The sequence below is a fragment of the Zalophus californianus genome, chromosome 10, assembly GCF_009762305.2.
Source record: "Zalophus californianus isolate mZalCal1 chromosome 10, mZalCal1.pri.v2, whole genome shotgun sequence".
Classification (NCBI taxonomy): domain Eukaryota; kingdom Metazoa; phylum Chordata; class Mammalia; order Carnivora; family Otariidae; genus Zalophus; species Zalophus californianus.
Window position 1 is genome coordinate 106915385 of NC_045604.1, and position 22199 is coordinate 106937583.

The following is a 22199-nucleotide window of genomic DNA, read 5'->3' on the forward strand; positions in this document are numbered from 1 at the left end:
TCATAATACTGTATTGTATATATGAACACAGTTAAGAGTAGTTCTTAAAAGTTCTAACAGCAAGAAAAAATTTTTTAGCTATGTTGGAGATGGGGGCCAACTGGACTTCTTGTGGTGATCATTTCAAAATAATACAAATATCAGATCATTATGTTGTATACCTGAAGCTAATACAACGCTATATGTCAATTATATATATATATATATAATTTCTTTTTGTTTTTAATGAGACAGAGACAGCAAGAGCAGGAACACAAGCAGAGGGAGTGGGAGAGGGAGAAGCAGGCTTCCCGCGGAGCAAGGAGTCCGATGTGGGACTCGATCCCAGGACCCTGGGACCATGACCTGAGCCGAAAGGCAGCCGCTTAACGACTGAGCCACCCAGGCACCCTCAATTATATTTCAATTAAAAAAATTAAAAGTTTTCTTGGGTTAGTCGTGTGATAGACTTTTCCCAATGACCTATTTGTGTTCTTAGACAGAGGCATGTTGTCTGATTTGGCATTGCTGTCAATAGAAAATAAATTATTTGGAAATACTGATTATAACAAATATTTAGTGATTTTGCTGAAAGAAAAAATAAATTTTACAACATAAATATATAATACTTGAAATTCCACATGTCTTTAAAAGTCCTGCAAATATTGCCAACCCAAAACAGATCATCCGGGCTCATGTAATAATAATCAATACAGTTGTCTTTGTTTTGCTGACTTTCATTTGTGTAAAAACACATTTCTCACTTTTATATTAGGAAGGTATACTTCTCTGGGCAGTGAGATATTATTTGGCAGATAATGATAACTTAAATATTTTGACGTAAGGCATGGGGCTCTGGTAGGGCTCTGGCCCAGGTCTCACAACTGATAGGGGCAAACCCACCATCTGAAAGGAAGGTGACCGGCTCACAGTGAACCTGACCACAGCCCTGCAGGGCGCACCCCCACTGGCCAGAGGGACCCCAGGCACCCCCACGTGACCGCACTCTCCTCACTCCCCCGCCCCCCCCAATCAGGATCCTGCCACTGCTTCCATTGGCTCAGCACAAGGGGGCATCAGCCCATCAACCCCCGAGGAGCAGGTGGGACCAGCACTCAGGCGGGTGTGGGGGGGGAGAACGGGCCCCGCGGGCCGACAGGAGGACTTGTGCCCTGCTTTGCTACAGGAAGCCCAACTCTGAGCGATGCCACTGTGCTTTTGGTATCTTCTCCGTCTTTCTTAGAATTGGCTTTCTTATGTAATTCATGAATCAGGCAGCATCCCATCCAGCACGTAGAGATGCTCCCTCTTCTCTGCCTTCAGAAACAACATTCACCAATATGTATGAAGGAACATGGCCTTTCCTTGTACCAAATAATAACTTTTCTCCAGAGACCGCAAGTTAATCAAGCCCCGTGACAGACTGTGTGCTGGACACAGGACTGCGGGTGGGGTGCTTTCAGCTACCGTGCCCTGACTCTGGAGAAGCCTCTTCCCTCTGGGGTCCTTGCTGCCATCGCCACCCCCATGTGCTCGTCTCAGATGCAAGCCCCCCCTCTCTCGGTCCTCCTGGGTCTCACCCTCAACACACGCTTGTGTTGTCCCCATGCACATTTGTTAACCACTTCCTCATAGTTTTTTACCCTCCAATGAACGCCCAGGGCCCTGATGCACTCTGCGTCTGAACTGGGAAATCAGTGAAGCCGGTCTTCGCTGAAAGGCAGACACAGGAAGGAGGGCCTGCCAGGTGCCAACCGGCCAAGGACCTGGGAGACCCCTGTGAGCTCCAGAAGCTGGGAGAGGTGGGAAGGACGCTCTCCAGGGCCTTCAGAGGGGGCACAACCCTGCTGACACCTTGAGTTTGGGCCTCTGGCCTCCAGAATGGTGAGAGAATACACGTCTGCTGTTTCAAACCAAACCACATAAATACCATGGCTGGACATGCAGTGACATGAGGTTTTGGAGCTAACATGAACTGCAGCCCCACCTCAGCTGAGATCCGCTTGCCAGTTTCCTTGGGGGCACGGGCTCAGCTCAGATTACTAAAACCATTTTACAAATGAAGGAAAAAAGAGGAAGAGGACCTACGTGTCAATCCTAATTCAGCTTAAGTTAGAATTCCGTGAAATGCATATAAGCAAATTCATTTCATGGCTTTTTCTTCTAATTTTGCTAAGTCACCTAATGACCACCCAGGAATCCCACAGAGGGAAGTGTGCTGGAGGTGACTGTTACGTTTTGGGGAATGTTGTGAGCCCCTTTCCAACGCAGCCATTATTAAAATTTAAGTTTGTGCACAACACTCTAAGTGCCTAATGCCACTGAACTGTATACTTAAAAATGGTAAATTTCGTCAGGTGAGCATTATCACAATACAAAAATTGTAATCAAGAAAAAATTAAATATATAAACTCACAATAAATTATATTTAAAAAGAAGGAAGCTCATCCCTCTCTACTTATTTTACCACATTTTACTGTGATCTACGCTCTTGAGGTTATTCCTGCTATTGTGTCTGTAGAGCGGGAAAGATACACCGCTGCTGTGCATTTCTTCTCGACTCAGATTCAGCGACTTCACATTGGGAGTGGGAGTGGTCTGCTCGGGCCGCCACAGTGAAGTGCCACAGACCTGGTGGCTTAAACAACAGGAATTTCTGTCAGTTCTGGAGTCCGGGAAGTCCAAGATCAAGGTGCCGGCAAGGTAGGTTGCATTCTGGGGTCACGGCCTGTGGCTTGTATGTGGTGCCATCTTGCTATGTGTTCACAAGGCCTTCCCTCAGACTGTGCACTTGGAGAGAGAGAGGGAGAGAGAAAGAGAGAGAGAGAAGCACTCTTTCAATAAGGACCCTGATCCTAAAGGATCGGCTCCCCACCCCCATGACTCCTTTAACCTTCATTATTTCCTTAGGGGCGCCATCTCCGAATACAGCCGCACTGGGAGTTAGGGCTTCAACATGTAAATTTGGGGGGTGGAGTGGGGATGCAAACATTCGGTCCACACAGAAGTAGTTAACTCAGTACTGTGGGAGTTTTTACACCATGGAAATGGGCAAATGCTATGAATCGGGGCTGCTTTTCTGGAGAGCTGTTTGTTCAACATTTATAGCCCTCCACTGCACTGAGGTCTCCTCTGTGAGCATCCTTTCTCTCCTCCCAGCTGGGAACGCAGCAAGGTCAGGGGTCAGTCCCTGCCTCCCAGGTCTCTGCCCTCTGTGCTCATCTAGAAGCTCAGTCTGCACGTGTCAGGTTGGTCAGGAGCTGGAGTGCAGCCAGGGGCCATGAGGAGGAGGCTGACAGGTGAGGAAGTCTCGGCCACATGACACACATGAAACGTGTGAATGTGACAGAGGCCGACTCCACAGAAGGCAGGCTCTGGGTCAGACAGCTGGGCAAATGCCTTCCCTTCCCTGAGCCCGTTTTCTCATCTGTCAAGTGGGGATAACAGCCACCTCCCTTAGAGGGTCTGAGTGGGGACAGAATGAGGCAACACAGAAAACACTGCACACTGACTGGAGAGCTACATGGATCCTCAACGCCTGACGCCCACCCTTTAAAGATGAAGACCTCTCTGCCTTCTCTCCATCCACACAAGTCAGCCCTGACTGCCCTGTGCATAAAGCCAGTGACAGGGACCCAAAGCTCCATGAGCCAGTCTGTCCTTAAGCATCTCCCTGTGTAGCAGGAAGACAACCCAGACAAGGGAACCCTGGCTGTAATGTGGGTCAGAGGACTGTTGACTTCTGTCACTGCGTGGGGAAAATGTCACCGTGCACAAGAGCAGACCCCACACCACAGCGGATATTTACTGGCAATGTGACCTTAAGTGATGTTCATAGCCTCCCACGGGACCTCAGTTTCCTCTTGTAAAATGAGGACCGTAACAGACCCTGCCTACCTCCTGGGGCTTGGGGAGACTTAACTACTGTTTTAAAATAGAATTATAGGGAAGGGGGCCGAGGCCGGGTCACCTTTACCGGGCCGGGAAGGCAGGTTTGGCCCCGGCAACCGCGCTGCGATGTGGTTCGGGATCCTGCCCGGGATCGGGGTCATGGCCGTGTGCTTGGTCATCCCCGGCTATGCCACGGTGCACATCCACAGGTTCAGTAATGGGGGCAAGGAAAACAGGGTTGCCTATTATCCGTATCAGTGGAGTTAGATGCAAAGGGATAGGCGGATCTCTGGAGTTAATCTTTACAAAGTGTTTGGAGAATGTCGATTAAGGAAGCATTTTCCTGATTGATGAAAAATAACTCAGTCATACTCATCTACCCCTTCTAGAAGGTTATGCAGTGTGTTAATGCAGTGCGTAATAAAAACAACCAAAAGCAAAAAAAAAAAATTAAAAAATCAAATCAAATCGTATTTGGATTTGTTTGCATCGGGTATGGTAAGACACAAAGACGCAGAAATGACTGCCGTGAAATACGAATTCATGCTCACAGACCTCTAGAAACAGGAGGCACAGAATTCTGAGCGGGGCCATGTCGGGAGGCACCAAAGTCGGTCAGGAGGCCGAGGAAGTGAAGGGGAAACGGGCTGGAGACGTTATCACAGTGTCTGTGGAAAAGGCAAGGCAAAGCAGAATAAGCAGGCTTGGGGACTGACCAGTGGGAATAATTTCAGCAGGTTCTGGGGATGAGGGGCTGCCCTGGGGGGAATGGGGTAGAGGAATATCGCCCTCCTGGAGCATCAGATAGAGGCGGTGGTTTGGAGTGTGGGCTCTGGACTGGCTGGTGTGCATATGAAAGGCATGCTCCTGGGGCCCCTGGGTGGCGCAGTCGGTTGGGCGTCTGCCTTCAGCTCAGGTCATGGTCCCAGGGTCCTGGGATCGAGCCCCGCATCGGGCTCCCTGTTTGGTGGGGGGGCCCGCTTCTCCCTCTCCCCGCTCATGCTCTCTCTCACTAGCTCGCTCTCTCTTAAATAAATAAAATCTTTAAAAATACATAAAATAAAATAAAAAGAAAGGCATGCTCCTGGGCAAGTCTTTGCTATCTCCAGGAGCTGGCTAACACTGCAAGGAGCAGTCTCTCCCTGGTCAGTGAGGCCCCAGATGTCAAAGCATCAAGAATACAGCAAACCGGCAAAACACCCAGCACCCAGGAAGTGGGAGGTGTCATCCCCACCTGTTCCAGCATTAACTTTGGGGCCTCCTTCCACTTGCTTCACATGGGGGAGTCTTCCCTTCCCAGCTGGGCTCTCATTTCTGGAGGGCTCACTGCATGCCTGCCCCCACCCAGGGCAGGACACATCCTCTCTGGGCCCGTCCTCCCTCCTCCAGTGGAAAACAAGAGGAAGTAAACAGAGTGCTGATGTCAGCCGTGGCGCACAAGCAGACATGGGGAAGAAAAGAGACCAAGATCTGGCCCCCGGTTTCTCCTCCTTCTCTGTTCTCAGAGACCCCTTCTCATCTTCCCATACCTCCATGGCCTGCCCCTCCTCACACTCTCATCCCTGCTGCCTTTCTTTCCCCAGAACTTGGCCAGTGGCCGGATGAAAGCAGCACTGACGAATGGCCTTCATAGGAAGGGCCGTGGAAGGAGAGAGAAGGTGGGGGAAGTTAGGCTGCTGGGGGAGCTGGGAAGAAGGACAATCATTTGGGAAATCACCAAGCTCACAAGACACACAGCCCTGAGCATTGTCCAGACTCTAGACCTGCCTGGTGGAGGGAACGGGAGTGATGCGGTGACCCCCCTGAGCCTTCATTTCTTCCTTTGTTGGGTGGGAATAAAATTCCTTTTTCTCACAGGATTGCCCTGAAAAGGAAAGGTAGCAGACAAGACAGGTCCTCAAAGTCCGCGTCCTTGCCCCAGGGCAGTGGTTCTCAAACTTCAACAGCTTGGAGTGGGGCCTGAGACTTTTCCTTTTTACGAGTTCCCACTTGTGGCTGGTCTGCACTGTGATATGAGGTACGTGTGTGTGTACCTGTAGTAGGTATATATTTAACTTTTTAAGGAATGGTGCAAATAATTGCACCTCTGTACATTCCCACCAGCAGTGTAGGACATTTCCAGTGGCTTCACTTCCTTGCCAACACTCAGAATGGCTGGTCTTTCAATTTGAGCCATTTAACAGATATACAATGTGATCTCCCTGTGGTTTTCATTCACATTTCCCTAATGACTAATGCTGTTACACATCTTTTCATGTGGTTGTGAACTGTATGTCTTTCTTTGACAAAGTATCTCTTCAAATCTTTAGCTCCTATTTTCAACTGGGATTTTTTTCCCACAAATTTTGAGGGTTCTTTGTATATTTGGGATACAAATCCTTTGTCAGTTATGTGATTTGCCAATATTGTCTCCCTGTCTGTAGCTTCTGTTTTCATTTTCTTGATGGTATCTTTTGAAGAACACATTTCATTTTGAGGGACTCCAATTTGTCATATTTTCTTTAATGCTTTTGGTGTTGAATCTAAGAAATCTTTGCCTAACCCAAAGTCTCAAAGATTTTCTCCTGTTTTGTTTTTAAGGTTTTATTTATTTATTTGACAGAGAGACACATAACGAGAGAGGGAACAAAGCAGGGGGAGTGGGAGAGGGAGAAGCAGGCTCCTCGCTGAGCAAGGAGCCCTGCAGGACTCAATCCCAGGACCCCGGAATCATGACCTGAGCTGAAGGCAGATGCTAAACGACTGAGCCACCCAGGTGCCCTGGTTTTTTGTTTTTTTTTTCTTCCTTGACTTAATTAATTTTAGGACTTACATTTAGGCTGATGATTCATTTTGAGTTAATTTTTGTAGGTAGTGCAAAATATGAATTCAAGTTCATTTTTTTAATCTAAATTTCCAGTTGTTCAAAAGACTGTAATTTCTCCACTGAATTGCCTTTGCATCTTTGTTAGAAATAGACCACATAATTGTGAGTCTCTTTCTGTACTCCATTCTGTTCCACTGATCTATTTATCTGTCTTGACACCAATACATCTTGATTACAGTAGCTTTATAGTAAGTCTTAAAGGCAGGTAGTATAAATCCTCCAACTCTGTTCTTCAATTTCAGGTTTTTAGCCATTCTAAGTATTTCGAATTTCTACAGGAATTTTAGAATTGGCTTGCGAATTTCTACAAAACAGCCTACTGGGATTTGGTTGAGATTGTTATATCTACATATTAATTTGGGGAGAATTCACATCTGAGCAGTATTGAACACTGTTCATTCATATGTATGAAATCTCCATTCATTAATCTTTAATTTTTTGCAGTAATGTTTTATAGTTTTTGTGTTCAGATCTTGCACATCTGTTGTATTTGTTTCTAGTATTTCATATTTTGAAGCTATTATAAGTGGTACCATTTTCATTTGACTTCCATTTTTTGTCATTAGTATATAGAAAAACAATTGATTTTCATGTATTGCTCTTGTATCCTGTGACTGTGCTTAAATCACTTACAGCTCTTGTAGCTTTTTTTGTCGATTCCATTGGATCTTCTACATAAACAATCAAGTCATCTGTAAATGAAGAGTTTTTCCTTCTTTCTTTCCAATCTGGATGGCTTTTGGTCGTTTATTACTGTCTAATAAAACCTTAGTCATGAGACCCTTCAGATGTATATCAGTGGGCCATATGCTTGGGGGGTGATTGCCAACATGCATCTTGGGGGTTTAGAAATAAAGGAAATTTCTAAAGGAAGTTTTATATGTTAAAGAAGACTTAAGGATCCTGGGTGGGGGGCGGGGTGTTTTGGGGTGGATTGCCTTTTGCCCTTAGCAAAGTATTAATATCGAGGCAATTGAGTCCCTAGAGGAATGTCACTCTGCCTGTTTCAGGGACTTTTCAATGGGCTGTAGGTAGTAAGGAAATTTAATAATTTTTCTTCTGCTTAGTTTCCCACATTATTACCATTCGCCCAAGCACCTTCCACAGCCCAGAGGAGTCCATGACATTAAGGCTCAGTTTCTTGACGGTGCTTCAGTTTCCTACTGATGAAAATACATCCACCACACAATGTTGTAAAGCCAAAAATGAGGCAATGGATGTTTAGGGCCTGGCTCAGATAAGGGGATCTCGTGAAAATGTAGAACTTCTCTTCTCGAGCCTGGGAGGGAAGTGTAAGAAACACAGACACAGGGAAAGGACGGGGGCTGCCTGGCTGGCCCGGGGAGAGGCGTGGAAGAAAACTATGAGGTTTGAGGAAGAAACAGAAAACGAGAAAGGAAGTCAGTCGGCCTGCTGCCACCTCCAGAATACAAGGCCACTTCCTGTGATGAAATCATGCTCTCCCACCCTCCCCATCTACTCAGTAAGCCAATGCCAACCTCATCCAGGGGCAGGAGGGAGCCCAGCCTCCTACAACCTGACCAGGGAGTCACCAAAGTTCCCAGCCCCACTCTCACCCCCACCCACCACCAGTCACAGGCTGGCAGTGCCCTCCATTGGAGATGGTCCAGGGACTGTCACCAGGGTGACTGTACTGCTCCGGGCCTTATATCGCCCCTGGTCAAGGAAGGTCTGGATTAGCCAAGGCTCTCACAGCTGGGGAGGGAATCATCTAAGGAGCATTATAAAAATAGAGCCTCCTGGGAGTCACCCCCCAGAACTCTGCTCTTGGGAGCTGAGGCCCTGAGGTTGTGTGGTGCAACCAGGCAGAAGCATCCAGGAAGAGCAGAATGCTCTGTGGACTCAGTGAGACTGGAGTTTGAGTCTTAGACCTACCACTTGAGAGTCATTCGACCTGGGGCAGGGCTTCTCTGAGCCTGAGTCTCCTCAACTAGAGTGGGGGACAGAAGGACCTGCAGATCCAGTCTTGCATCTTGGGGTCAAGGAGTGGCCTCCAGAAGGCCCACCCTCACCTCTTAACCCCAGGGAGGGTGTGAGACCCCACAAAAGGAGCTGATCAGGGCAGGGAAGGGGCCTGGAAGGCCTGGGTCCTGCACAGGACTGCCGGGGGCTGCTGAAGGGGAGCCCCTGCCGGGAGGGAGAAGAACCAAGAGCAAGCTAGGAGTCCTTGCTGCTGGGGCTGGAGGTCAAGGGCATCTGACCACCAGTGGCTCCCTCCTCCTCCTCTCTAGGGGGCTATAGCTGGGCAGAGACTCATGGCTGCCTGTCATCTTGCTGCAAGAGCTGGAGCTGGTCTTGCTGCCGCCCCTTCATCTGGGAGGACAGACAGAGGCCAGGAGACACTCAGCCAATGAAAAGGAGAGCTAGAGAGACAGACACTGACTCCTAAGGAGGTAGAGATGCTGGCAATGGCCAGGAGTCGAGGCAGAAGGGAGAGGCCACACATGGCCAAGGTCAGAACCATGGCCCTCAGCGTGAAGATAGAGGCTGAGGGCCTCTGTCGTGGCTCTCTGAGCTCTGACCACAAGGAAGCACTTTTGCAACGTAGGAAAAGAAGAAACCGGATTGATAAAGGAAGTGCTGGTAACTCTGGGTACGGGTGAGTTTGGGGAAGGCTCTCACCCTCCCTTGCTCCTCTGAAGAGGCCTGATCCACGCTCTCCAGGTACCTCCTGACGCCCCACGGAGGCACCCCCTAGGGCCTCCCCTCTGGCCTTGGAAGAGCTGCTTGTCTTCTCCTCCCCTGGGAGGAGAGTGAGGCAATGGGTCTGTCCCTGCTGCTGTCTCTGCTGCTGTTGCCGACATGTCTGCAGCCTGGTGAGTGTCCGGGACACCCTGGCTCTGCCCCGAGGCCCAGCGAGTCCCCAGGAAGGGCTGAGGCTCGGCAGCTAGAGAAGGGGTCTGCTGGGGTAGCTGGCCAGGCCTCCCAACCCCAGTAAGCGATGGGCTGGTCCCATAGTGCTAGTCAGCCCCAACCCTTCGCCCGCCCCCCTACCCCAAGTCTGGCGAGGGGGACACCCAGGCCAGAGAGCCAGTCCGGTATACCATCTGTCACACTACTGCCCAGGGTGAGGGTGTCAGAAGGTCTGGGGTTATCTTCTTCATCTCTCCCAGTGGCTTCAAAGTCTCTCCTCTCCCCCGTCCTGCAGGTAGGTCAGAAGAATGTGATTCAAAATATGACTATGGGATCGAGCAACCAGATCACCTCTCAGCCCCCATGGGTGGCTCCGTCCATATCCGTTTCTCCTTCTATTACTGCTGGGAGTTGGCCAAGGATCCCAGAGTGAGTATAGCCTTGAGACGGGGACAGTTCTATGGGCAGATCATCTACAACAGTACTCAGCGTTTCATCCATGAGGATTACAAGAACCGCATCTCCCTGAACTTGCCAACGGGTCAGAAGTCTGGCTCCCTGCGGATATCAAACCTGCGGAAGGAGGATGAGAATATATACTTTTGCCGGATCCAGGTGAAAACACTAAGAAACGGCATGCGGGTGTGGCAGTCCCTCCAGGGGACCAGGCTCACCGTCACCCACGGTGAGTCCAGCTGCCCCGGCAGCCGCCACACCCACCCTCCTGAGGCTCTTAAAGGCCATGGTGCCCTCGTCCCCCAGGCCTGGCCAGGCCCCGATCTTCCTGCTCGCCCCTTCTCTCAGACTCCTCTCCCCACACTCACCCCCTCCCTAGGCCTCTGCCAACTTTGCTCTTTCTCCTCCATCACCCCAGGCCTGGGTTGCCCTCCTTGACCACCCCCCTCACTGCCCGCTCCTGATCCAGGCCCCCCAGGCCCCGGCCTCAGCACCTCCTGGGCTTCCCAGTTACCCTCCCTTCTTGCTCCAAGCTGGGGCTCCAGCCCTGCCTCCCTACCCCCCCCATGCTGTCCAGGTGGACTTGACTTCTTCAGGATGTGGGCTGCCTTCCCTTTGTCATGTGTCCGTGCGCGCAGCCCCAGCCAGCCCCGAGTCTTACGTCTCCCCACAGCCATGGGCTCCGCCCAGCACACACAGAAGGCACCCGACGATGACCGAGAGCCCCGGTCCCCTGGCAACACCCCATTACCTGTTTTCCCAAAAGCCCCACTTCCTTCTCCTGCTCTGCTCCTCGGAACCCGGCCCACAATGCTCCCCGCCCCAGCCCCAGCCCTCCTCTCCCCTCTTCCCCACCTCCATCGTCTTTACCCGCCTTGCCCCCCCATCCCTAGTCCCCACCTCTGCCTGTACTGTCCCCACGGCCCACTCCGATCTCGCTGCTCCGTGCTGGCCTTTGAGAGGCGCGTCTGCAGCAGAAATAGGGCAGCTCCCACTTACTGTGCACTGTGTCGGGTCGAACAACCTGGTATGCATCACCCTAGTTAACCTTCCCCACGACCCCACAGTTAACAGTAAGTACTGCTGTCATCTTCCTGTTAGAGATATATCGGGACGCTGAGGCTCCAGGAACCTAAACACTGACCTGCCCAAAGCCACAGTCCTGGTGCAGGCGGGACTTGAACCCAGTTTAAGCCCAGAGCCTCCACTCTTAACCAGTAGTTGCTCAGCCTCACCGGCTGACCTGATCATATCATTGTCTTGACCTATTGTTCACCCCATAATGGGATGTGTTACATTAATAGATCTTCCCATGTTACTCAGCAGGCCGTGGGAACTTGAACCTAGGTTTGTCCCCAGAGCAGTGTGGGGAGGGAGGGCGTCTCTCTGAGGAGCAGGGACTGGAGGGTGTATTGTCTGTAGACAGTTCCTTAAAAACTAAAAATCGTAGGTTTCCTTTTTACAATCACTTGTGCTGCCAAGTCTGAGCAATGCATCACTGTTCCTGGTGGGAAGGACACTCTCTGTGTCCCCACTCTTGGTAACCACTGCCCCGTAGGACCACCATACTGGTTTTAGAGCAAATAGACAGTGGCTCACAACCTGAATTAGGCAAGACAGCCTTGGATTTATATTAATCCAAGCTTAAATGGCCTTTTTGGGGAGATTTTTGGCTCTCAGACCCCTCTTCCTCCTTCCATAATCTTCCTAACTTTTCTCATTTCTCAGTTTCAGTCACATTTACTATGAGTTTTTCATCGGTAAATTAATTTTTTCAATTAATACAATTAATTGGATATTCATACTGAAATTAAAAAAAAATACAGGAAAGTAATAAAAAGAAATGTTTTTACCCAAGGTAAGTACACCATGCAAAGACATCACCCCAAAGGAATGTTTGCAGCTAATAGAACTGATATGTTTGTGGTTGGCTTAATAATGCTTTTACATACAGATGTTTTCCTTTTGTAGCCAAATCTCACTATAGTCTCCTTTTTAAATTCCTCTTATTTTACAGCCCCAAATCCTGTATTCCACTAGGGGCTGAAAATATTTAATTTCTTCTGATTTTTGTCTGCTTTCTTTTGACAGTAAAACTCATTAATGTAGTGAGGATTTCTTTTGGTATATCGTGTGAGGTAAAGGAGTAATTTGATCTTTACACCAAGAAACAAATCAGTCGTCCCAACTGCATTTATGGAATCTTTTTTCTCTTCTCCGTTAACTCATCGGCCTGGCCTTTTTGTAGGGTGGCACCCACTTCTGGTCTGTCAGCTCTATTTCCCTGTTCTGTCTTTTTTCTTGTCGCTTCCACACTGTTCTAGGGTTTGTAACTTGTCATGTTTCAGTGGATGATAAGACTATGTCCATCAGAACCACAGTACTTCCTCAAAAACCTTATGATTCTTAAAGATTTTTTTTTTATTTATTATTTGAGAGAGAGAGAATGAGATGGAGCATGAGAGGGGGGAGGGTCCGAGGGAGAAGCAGACTCCCTGCTGAGCAAGGAGCCCGATGCGGGACTCGATCCCAGGACTCCAGGATCATGACGTGAGCCGAAGGCAGTCCGCCCAAACAACTGAACCACCCAGGCGCCCAAAAACCTTATAATTCTTTTGGCCTATTGTTTCACATAAATGTTAGATGTAATGTATGGTGATTAACATAACAATAAAAAATTAAAAAAAAAACAAAGGAATACAAAAAAAATTTGCGAAGTTCTGAAGAAAACACCTATGGGTATTTTTTATTTTTATTTTTTGAGGATTTTATTTATTTATTTGAGAGAGAGATTGCATGTGCACAACCTGGGGGAGGGGCAAAGGGAGAGGGAGAAGCAGGCTCCCTGCTGAGCAGGGAGCTCAACGCAGGACCAGGACTGTGGGATCATGACCTGAGCCAAAGGCAGACACCTAACCGACTGTGTCACCCAGGCACCCCTGCAACATTATTTTTTGGATGTTTATTTTTTACAACTTTCACTAGAAAATATTGCATAAATTCGGACCAAATGGTGGGTTATATGCACGTTTACCTCCCCTTCCTACCAAACCCTACTAAAATGACAGCAAAGGGAATTTTTTAAGACAAAAACCACACGGACGTGGGGCACCTGGGTGGCTCGGTCGTTAAGTGTCTGCCTTCGGCTCAGGTCATGATCCCAGGGTCCTGGGATCAAGTCCCGCCTCGGGCTCCCTGCCCGGCAGGAAGCCTGCTTCTCCCTCTCCCACTCCCCCTGCTTGTGTCCCTCTCTCGCTGTCTCTCTCTCTGTTCAAAAAATAAATAAAATCTTTAAAAAAAAAATAACACTACAAGGACAAAAAATATGTGAGTCCTGTGGTCAAACACAATCTTTGGGAAGCTGGAAACACGTAGACTAATGTACCTGGCCTAGGACACCAGGGAAGCTTAGCTCTACTACCTAAGTAATGAGGGCTTTTCATTACTTAAGCAGTGGGGAGACCCAGAAGAAAGGCGATTTTTAAATTGCAAAACCCCTTGATGGTTCAGGAAGGGCAACCCCAGAACCCCTGAAGTGGGAGTGAAAGGGGGTCAGAGAGCTGGCGGACTGGGTAAGAATCTATTTAAGAAGCAGGGAAACCTCTCTGCCCCCTCCCCACCCAGCAGAGACTGGTGATTTGCTTTCCAGAAAGCATGGACCAGAGGGACTCTGGGAGCAGTACCCCAGGCATACTGGGGGCAAGGGTTCAGTCCTTAGAACTGGAGATTTGGTGAACTGATGAGACCCTAAATGCCTTGCCCCCCTTAGATGCCTCCCAGGATTCAGGCAACCCAGCTGGTATCCCCCACCCCACCAAGGGCAGGAAATCAGGAGATTCTTCTCTGAGAAATCTATCTGATGGGCCCCAAAAGGATCTAGAAATCCTAACAGATCCTACAGCCACTAGCTGACAAGCACTTTCTCCCAGACCACACACACAGCTTCCAGTCAGCATGGCTTTCTGCACACTGGCCGCCAAGGGGACAAGGGCATGGGGTCTCATCCTCACACGGAATCCTCCAGCCCTGAAGATTTACCCCTCGCCTCTGCTGTGCCTGGGATGCCTGAGGCTAGAAATTCAGTGATCTCTATTTGTCGGCGATGAAATGAGGTTCTGAGGTCACACCACTGATGGGAGGTAGAGTCAGCATTTAAGCTGGGTGATGTGGATTCATTACCCCCTCCCTGTGTGAGAGCTTCAGAGAGTTGCTCCCCACCCCCAATATTCCCCAAACTAGGGAACAAGGTGACAAATTTCATCCAGAAACTTCCAGTCCTCCAGGGGAGACTCTGCTAAATTCTCATGTCTTCTCAGCTGCCGAGAGGACCACTGAGGGCCCCACCACCACTGACCTCAGTGTCTTGGAAGGCACTGGGAGCTCAGCGTCTTCACCCCTGAGTGTGGGAGCTGTGGTCATAGTGGCACTGGCTGGTGTTGTGATCAAAACTGCAATTTTGGGACTGATACTCTACCTCTGGTGGAAGAGAAGCAAAGGTAAGTGGTTCTGGGCCACGCCCCCCACCAAGCTTCCCAACTGTGTTTCTCGGAACCACCAGCATCAGAATGATCCCAGGTGCTGGTTAAAAAATGCAGATCCCTGCTGGGCTTGAAGTGTGGGCTTGGGAATCTGCATTTTTAAAGGTCTCATCAAGTGGTGTCTGTGTCATCAAGTTTGAGAACCACTGCTCCAGACCAATCCCTCTCCACAAGTTTGATCATTTTCTAGTTTTTGTCTTTTGACTTAATCATTTCTCATCAATCCTCACCTTTTGGTTCATTTGGAGGGGAGGGTCAGCCCTGGGAAGAGTAAGGCAAGAACAGAAGGGACAGGAAGTTGGCTCAGCTCATCAAGCATTGGTTGAGGGCCTATTTTCCAGGGGCTGGCTTGTAATTGGAGATTACAAATGTAAATAAAGCATAGGTCCTGCTTTCAAGGAACTCAGTGGTGGAGGGAGGGGAGAGGGAGTGACTGCCTCATTTGGAAAGAGCTGTGGTAGGTTGGGAGAAAGGAGGGGACTCAGGGAGGACTTCCCATAGGAAGTGAGCTTGCAAGAAGTCTCAAAGAATATAAGAGAATTGGCCAGGCAAACGGTGAGGGTGGTGAGGTCACTGTCCACGCTGGTGCAGGAAATCAGTGCGGGAACTCTAAGTAGCTCAGTGCTGTGGGGGAGGCTGGAGATGGGAGAAGAGAAGCTTGTAAATGACACCCAAGAGCCTCTGATCCCAGAGGCAACCTCAGCTCTGCCTTACAGATACATCAGTCTGTGGTGGAGGGGCCAGAGGTGGGCCAGGCGGGGCCAGTCTAATGCGGTGGCGGTGGATGGAGGGAGAGAGCCAGATCCTGGAACAGTTTAAGAGGGAAAACCAGTATGACTTGGTGATTGGACTGGTGTAGAGGTGAGGGAGTAGAAGAACTCGGGTGAATGAATCCATGGTGAACCACCAAGCAAATTAGAGAACACAGAAGGTCAAAGACCATGTTTGGGGGAGAACGATGGTTCTCTAGTTTGGGATATGTTAGAGATGCCTGTGTGGCATCTGAGTAGAGATGTCCATCAGAAATGTGGATGTATGCACTTACAGCTCAAGAGGACAGGGCTAGAGGCATTCATTATTTACACCCCAACACGCTCCAATATTGACTTGAAATTCCTCTGAAGAAAATTTTCAGTGAGAGGAGATTAGCCCCATCAGACACTAAAGCACAGAGGTGAAGAGCACAGAGTCTGGACTGCCTGCAGTCAAATCCTGGCTGAGTAAACTCTGGTGCAATGATACTATTACTCTGGGCCTCAACTCACTCATCAGTAAAATGAGAAGAGTAATAATACTTACCCCGGGGGTTGTCATGACAATTAAATGTAACGCATTGAGAATAGATCCTGGCACGGAACAAGGACCACATGAGCATTAGCGCCTGCAAGTGTTAAGTTGTAATAATTAAAATGATTCGATGCTGTCATACTGAAACACAGATGAACCAATATACGAAAAGAGAAAAGCCCAAATATAGGCAGGATGAAACAGATCAAAATACATTCAGGAATTTAGTAGGTTAACAAGTAGCATTTCTAATCAATGGGGAAAGAGGAGTCATTCAATACATGGTGCTGGAACAATTGAGCAGCCATCTGAGAAAATAATGTGATCTCATAATTTGCACCAAAATAAATTCCACAGAGATCAATCCAAGAGTTAAATGAGAGGGGAAATAACGTTAGTACTAGAGGAAAGCATGTGAGACCATCTTATATCCATGGAGTGGAGATGGCCTCCCTAAGTATGACATAAAACCTAAAAGCCATGAATAAAAATATTGATAAACTCAATGATATACAAATTGTTTCTAATTCTGCAGAGGAAAAATCACAGCGGATGTCTGTAGAGTGAGGATGAGGGTCGGAGATGAAGAGCTGTGATAGTCACTGAGGGAATGGAAGATGGTGTTTCGGGACTCCACCCAGATGAGAAGCCAGAGCTCTGTAAAAGCTTCACGGCCCATGATCATGTTTCCCCTCACAGTATTCAATCATGCAGGTTTAGAAACTTCTAGAACTTGTTGGTTAGAAGTTATATTTCCCTGCTGGCACCAGAGACCAAAAGTAACAGGGTTTACATAAGACAGAGTTTCTTGTCTCCCCTCATATAAAAGGATGAGGAGGCAGATGGCAGAGGCCAGTGTCCTCAGGCACTCAGGCTTCCATCTTCCTGCTCACTGTCCTGGCTACTGGCTTCTATCCTGAAGGTTGCCTCATGATCCAAGATGGCTGCTCAGACTCCAGCCATTATTTCTGAATCCAGGCAGGAAACAGGAGGAAGGAAGAAAGGACAAAAAGACCGCAATTTCCCCCTTGAATCGTATTGGCGAGGATGTAGTCATGTGTCCCACATCTATCAGGAGGGGAGCACACTGCCACCCCAAATAAAATCAAGGTTCTGTAACTGAGTAAGAAGAAATGGATGGATATTGGGTAAGCAAATAGCACCCCCGCCATAGGCCACAGCCAGAATCAAAGATGTGTCAGCTAAGTGTGGCATAAGGACCGGGGAACAGGAGAGGTCAAGGAGCTTGTGAGAGGGGAGTGGAGAGTAGAGGATCAGCGGGGAGCTTGGACAGCCCGAAAGAAAGTGGATTATTAAGGCACAAGAGTTCATGGGGTCAACGCACAGGTATAGTAAGCAGGATGGTGGTAAGAGAAAGCTGGAAGGAAAGAAAGTTGTAGCATAAAAATGATGCTGGCGTTTAATATTTCAGAGTTCTCAGTCCCGGAGATTAAAAAAAAAAAGTCCAGGGTATGGTGGAGTAGAGGGCCCTGGAGTCTGGGGGACATAGGAGTCCCGCGTGTTCAGAGGCTTGTCTCCGTGGATGACGGGACCTCCTAGGATGGGGTGTTGGGTGATGGAGGGGATGTCTGTGAAGCACGGGCCAATCCTTGGGAGATGCCACCGAGAAATTCAGGAGGACGAGGGGGGAAGAGATGGTGGGCGGCCTGGTGGGTTTCAGTGGCGGAGGGTGTAGAGGAACGGGCTGCAGTTCAGACCCAGGTCCCCGCCGTGAGGTCCACAAGGCAGGAGAGAAACAGCCACCACTCCCCTTTCACTGTCTCACCCCCTTCTCCTTCCTTCTCACCAGGATGAAGCCCAGAACAACAGCGGCATCCTCTACGCCTCCCTCACTCTCTCCAGCTCATCACTGGCAGCATCTCCCTGCATCCCTCCCAAGGAGAGGCCCCAGGAGGAGACCCTATACTCTCTCATAAAGGCCTGATGAGTGGGACTGAAGGATGACCTCCTTAGACTAAGCAGCCTGGTAGGTCACAGCTTCTGATGACCCCAGCCAGACACAGAAGACTCAGAAGCCAATGGGTGTGGAAGGCCACCAAGGACCACAGAAAAACAGAGCCATCTGCTCCAACTCCCTCTCCGCCTTCCCAGCCCTTGCCCACAAGAATGAAAGTTACCTAGAATTTGTCCCAAGGCATCTAAGGAGAAAACTGATGGCACCTTCCACTTCTGTCTTTTCCTTCTCGCCAAAAATGAACCATAATAAAGAGCTCACACCCGAGATCCCTCCCCGAGTCCTGGAGTTCGGTGACTGTGTGGGGGGTGGGGGCACAGTAAACCCAGAACGCTGGTAGCCAGCCCAGAACCCAGGGTCTGCCCCTCTTCTACCCATTCTCCTTCCCCTCGGATCAGAATGAGCATGTGTCAAGTGCACCGCCTCGTTTTAGGATCTCCAACAATCTGAGCCGGGACTGGATGCACTCACCTTCCGGACGGCCTTCTCCCAGGACTTGGGTGTCCCCGCCTTCCCAGATCCCTATACTGTGCTGGCCTCCCGTGGAAACAGGGACGTGCTACAGGGAGCGGAGGGGAGGGAGGGAAGCCCAAGGGAAGCATGTGGTTAGAGACCAACTACGGAAAGCCGTAACCTGTTTTATTAACACGGAAACTGCACAGCTGGGACTTCAGCCAGGTGACTTGTAGCCGATGAACAAGCCCCACACTTAGCAGCCTCCCAGGGACCCTCTGAGGGGCTCTCCCTGCTGCTGGCAGGGAAGGGAGTGAGAGAGCAGCAGGGAGGCAGGTGCACACAGCTATTCCTCGAAGAAGGCCAACGTGAACTCCCCAGGGTCATCTCCACACCGCGGCCCCTCCAGTTGCTCCGGCTCTTTTCCAGCATCTTCCAGGAGTTGCTCCAGGTCCAGGTCACTGGAGGTGTCATCATCAGGGGGGACACTTCCAGCCTTCTTTCCCCCCCGGGGGACAGACCCCATGATGAGCTGGTGGGGTCAGGCCCTTGGGCACCATTCTAGCTTCTTTGTCCTCAGACAAGCTGGTTCCTGTGGCTTTGCTTTGGGGAGCTTCTTGTTATCCAGTCTGTTATGTTTTTCTCTCTCCTACGGCTTTGACACATCAGCTCTTATCCCACCCTGGGATCTGGGCCCCAAAGCCCTCTCTGGCAAGACACCTGAAGCTTCCTGTAGGAAGAGGTGAACAGGGAGGGCTCTGAGTAATACCCTTGTGTTTGCAGAGTGGACAAGATACTGGAACTTCAAGGCTGGGCAGGGACTGAAGTCCTGGGCAAGGAGTCAGAGCTGGGCCACAGGTAACAGATGCCCAGAGAAATCAGGAAGTGTTTATTACATGGCGTTCACAGACAAAATACCAAGCTCTGAAGCATTCACAGAAGCATTTTTCTTAGTTTCTGCTCTCAAGGGGCACAGTGGGGAGGGGACATTTCCAGAAATAATGACCAACACCGGTCATATTTAATGCTAAGTGAATAATACAGAGGGGCGCCTGGGTGGCTCAGATGGTTGAGCGTCTGCCTTCGGCTCAGGTTGTGATCCCAGGGTCCTGGGATCGAGTCCCACATCGGGCTCCCTGCTCGGCGGGGAGCCTGCTTCTCCCTCTACCTCTGCCTCTCTCTCTCTCTCTCTCTCTAATTCTCATGAATGAATAAATAAAACATTTAAAAAAAAAGAATAATACAGACCAAAAACTAATGATGTAATATATGGTGATTAACATAACAATAAAAAATTAAAAAAAATAATACAGAGAATGCATTACAAGAGTTTAAAGTAGGGGTGGGAAATTCAGAGGAGGCTTTTCTGTAGGAGATGAGCTGAGCTGAGCCTGGATGATCGGATGGTACAGAAGAGGGAGGAGGGCAGGCCTGTGGGAGAAGGAGGCAGGCGGGTCTGGCAGGCAGCAGGCAGTCCCAGCAGAGCTGAAGCAGTTTGTCTTCGGAGTGGGAGAGAAAGTTTTGTGTTATTTGCAGGCAATGTGGAGCCCCTGAATATTTGTGAGTAGAAGCATCTAACCATATGGGTCAAGTTTTCCCAAGAGGTTACATAAAAGGGAAGCTGGAAGAAACTTCTAGAAGTACAATCATTCTGGGCCCCACCCTCTACGGCTGGTTTCCCAGTTCCCCGTGGCCTTTCCAATGGGTCATTTGCACCAGTGTTTGTATCCACCCAGGACTCCTCCTGTTGCGACTGAAAGCAGAAGGCAGCTTAGGCAGCAAAGTGGGGGCTCAGTCCAGGTGACGAAGGAAGAATGCGGGGTGGGTCTGGCTTTCAGAGCGCAAACTTGTCTGTCTCGGGATCTGTTTCTCTTAATTGCTCATTTCTGCCCCCTACTGTTCAGCTTCAGCCTCAGCCTCCACTGGACCCCAGAGCCCATGGGCTCTTCCCAGAAGGTGGCAAATAACTTCTCCTCTCACGTCAGTTTTTAAAGTTTTTATTTAAATTCCAGCTAGCTAACATACAGGGTAGTATTGGTTTCAGGTGTGCACATCGTGATATATGTAACTACAGTGATTCAACACTTCCGTACATCTCCCATGTCAGTCTTTCAGGAAAGAACTAGACTTTTTCCCACTAGCTCCAACAAAACCCCTAAGATGGCCAAGCCTTGACTAACTTAGGTGACCTGCCCATCCTGGGGACAATCAGTGTGGCCAAAGAGATGTGTTACTCTAGGTGACCAGACCTGAGTCGTGGGCAGAGGACCATGTTCTGGAAAGTAAGTCAGGACTGGAGTTTTATTTGTACAAGTTGAAAGTGCATAGTTCTAAATAACCCCCATCCGCTCCTTTTTCATCCTCCCTACAGCCCTGAAGCTGTTGGATCTACACTCCACATTATCAGATGGGGCCCCTGATGGCCCCGGAGACCACTCAGGGCACAGTGCTGCATTGGTGGGCCCACAGCTGGCCCCTGTACTCGCTCCACACACCAGTAACCTCCCTGCACTCTGTGGTCCAGGAGCTAGAAAACCTGGCCAAGGGCCCCCACACCATGGTAGTTCTGAGGCTGGGTCCCCATATTGCCACCTTCACTCCATTTATCTTTATCTGGTGACTGGCAGGGATCTGGGCAGCTATGGCTGAACTGTTGGCCCGGAACTCTGCACTCTGTGGTCATCAAACTGGCCAACACCAACTACAAGTCTCTGCGTGGCAGCTACTGGTTCACCCTCTAGGTGAACCGGTTCCTCTGAGCTGCCTTTGGTGGACACCAGGGGAATAACCCCCGGTCAGGCCCTGCCCCATGGCATCCACCCAGGGTGGTTCATCATCTGCAACAAGGTGGACTTGCTCCTTTCCTTCATCTGCCCCACCTGAATGCTTCTGCGGTCCTGGGACTGTGTGATGGAGGGCCTGGGACACAGCTGTGAACAGGACCAGTGCCATAATAGGATTTCTAGGGTAAGAGCAGGCGCCACTGACTTCTCTCGCCTGGAAGACCACAAGAGCTTCCGAACCAGTCCAGCTGATTCTATTCTTGCCCCACTCTGACCACTGCTCCTCTCAGAACAAGAGTACTTACTTTAAATGAGACCAAGTCATTAGCCTCCCCAGAAGCCAAAGCCTTCTATCTCAGTATAAATCCAAATCCCTAACTGGGGTCCATGATGGCCTGGCCGAACTCTGCATCCTCCTTTGTTGTCACTCTCCTCTGGCACTCTGCAGTCCAACTCCATGCTCTTCTTGCTGCTCAAGCAGGTCAAGCCATCCTGCCTCAGGACCTTTATCCCTGCTGTTCCTATGCCTGGAATGCACATCTGCCAGATCCTAAGATGGTTGGCGTTCTTCCCATTCAGTTCCCTGATTAAAAATGATCTCCTCTGAGGCTTTTCCTGACCACCTTAAATAAAAGAGGCCATCTTCCCATCCAGGCACTCTACCCCCATCTTGCCTTCCTTTTCTTTCACATCACTAAACACAATCTGTAATTATTTGGTTTACGATTATTAGTTGTCTTTCTGTCTCTGTAGGATGTAATCTCCATAAGGAACAGGGAGTTTGTCTAGCTTGCTCACTGTTGCATCCCCTTGAGCTAGGGCAGTGCTTGAATCATTGCAGGTGTTAAATATTCCTCAAACGAACAGATGGATGAAAGTCAGATGACTAAGGTGTTACTTCTATGCCCTGCACCTTCTCTCAGCACGCCTCCATCTTATGAGAAGCAACTGGCCAAAGTGCCCCCTGTTGCAGTTGCTAATTACCAAATCTGCATGATTATCACTATTAACGATTCACATTCACATTAGGGCTTTATGATTTTCTATGCAGTTTTCTATTTTTATTTTGGACGACACTCCCAAGAACATTCTCCCAT

At 49.4% G+C, this 22199-nt stretch overlaps 1 protein-coding gene across 2 annotated transcripts; it reads left to right on the forward strand.

Annotated features, from left to right (window-relative positions):
• The first annotated feature begins 9159 nt into the window (after positions 1 to 9159).
• Positions 9160 to 18133, forward strand: LOC113932265 (paired immunoglobin like type 2 receptor beta). Of its 2 annotated transcripts, XR_003523021.2 has the most exons (5): positions 9160 to 9573; positions 9906 to 10295; positions 14383 to 14562; positions 16814 to 17039; positions 17702 to 18133. XR_003523021.2 is itself a non-coding variant. In XM_027611099.2 (4 exons), exons 1-4 carry the CDS (start codon positions 9519 to 9521, stop codon positions 17704 to 17706), a joined length of 630 nt encoding a protein of 209 aa, XP_027466900.2. In that variant the 5' UTR covers positions 9184 to 9518; the 3' UTR covers positions 17707 to 18133. The 2 variants fall into 2 exon arrangements, 1 of the variants encoding a protein (XP_027466900.2); XM_027611099.2 differs by lacking the exon at positions 16814 to 17039 and having other exon boundaries at positions 9184 to 9573.
• Positions 18134 to 22199: the final 4066 nt, after the last annotated feature.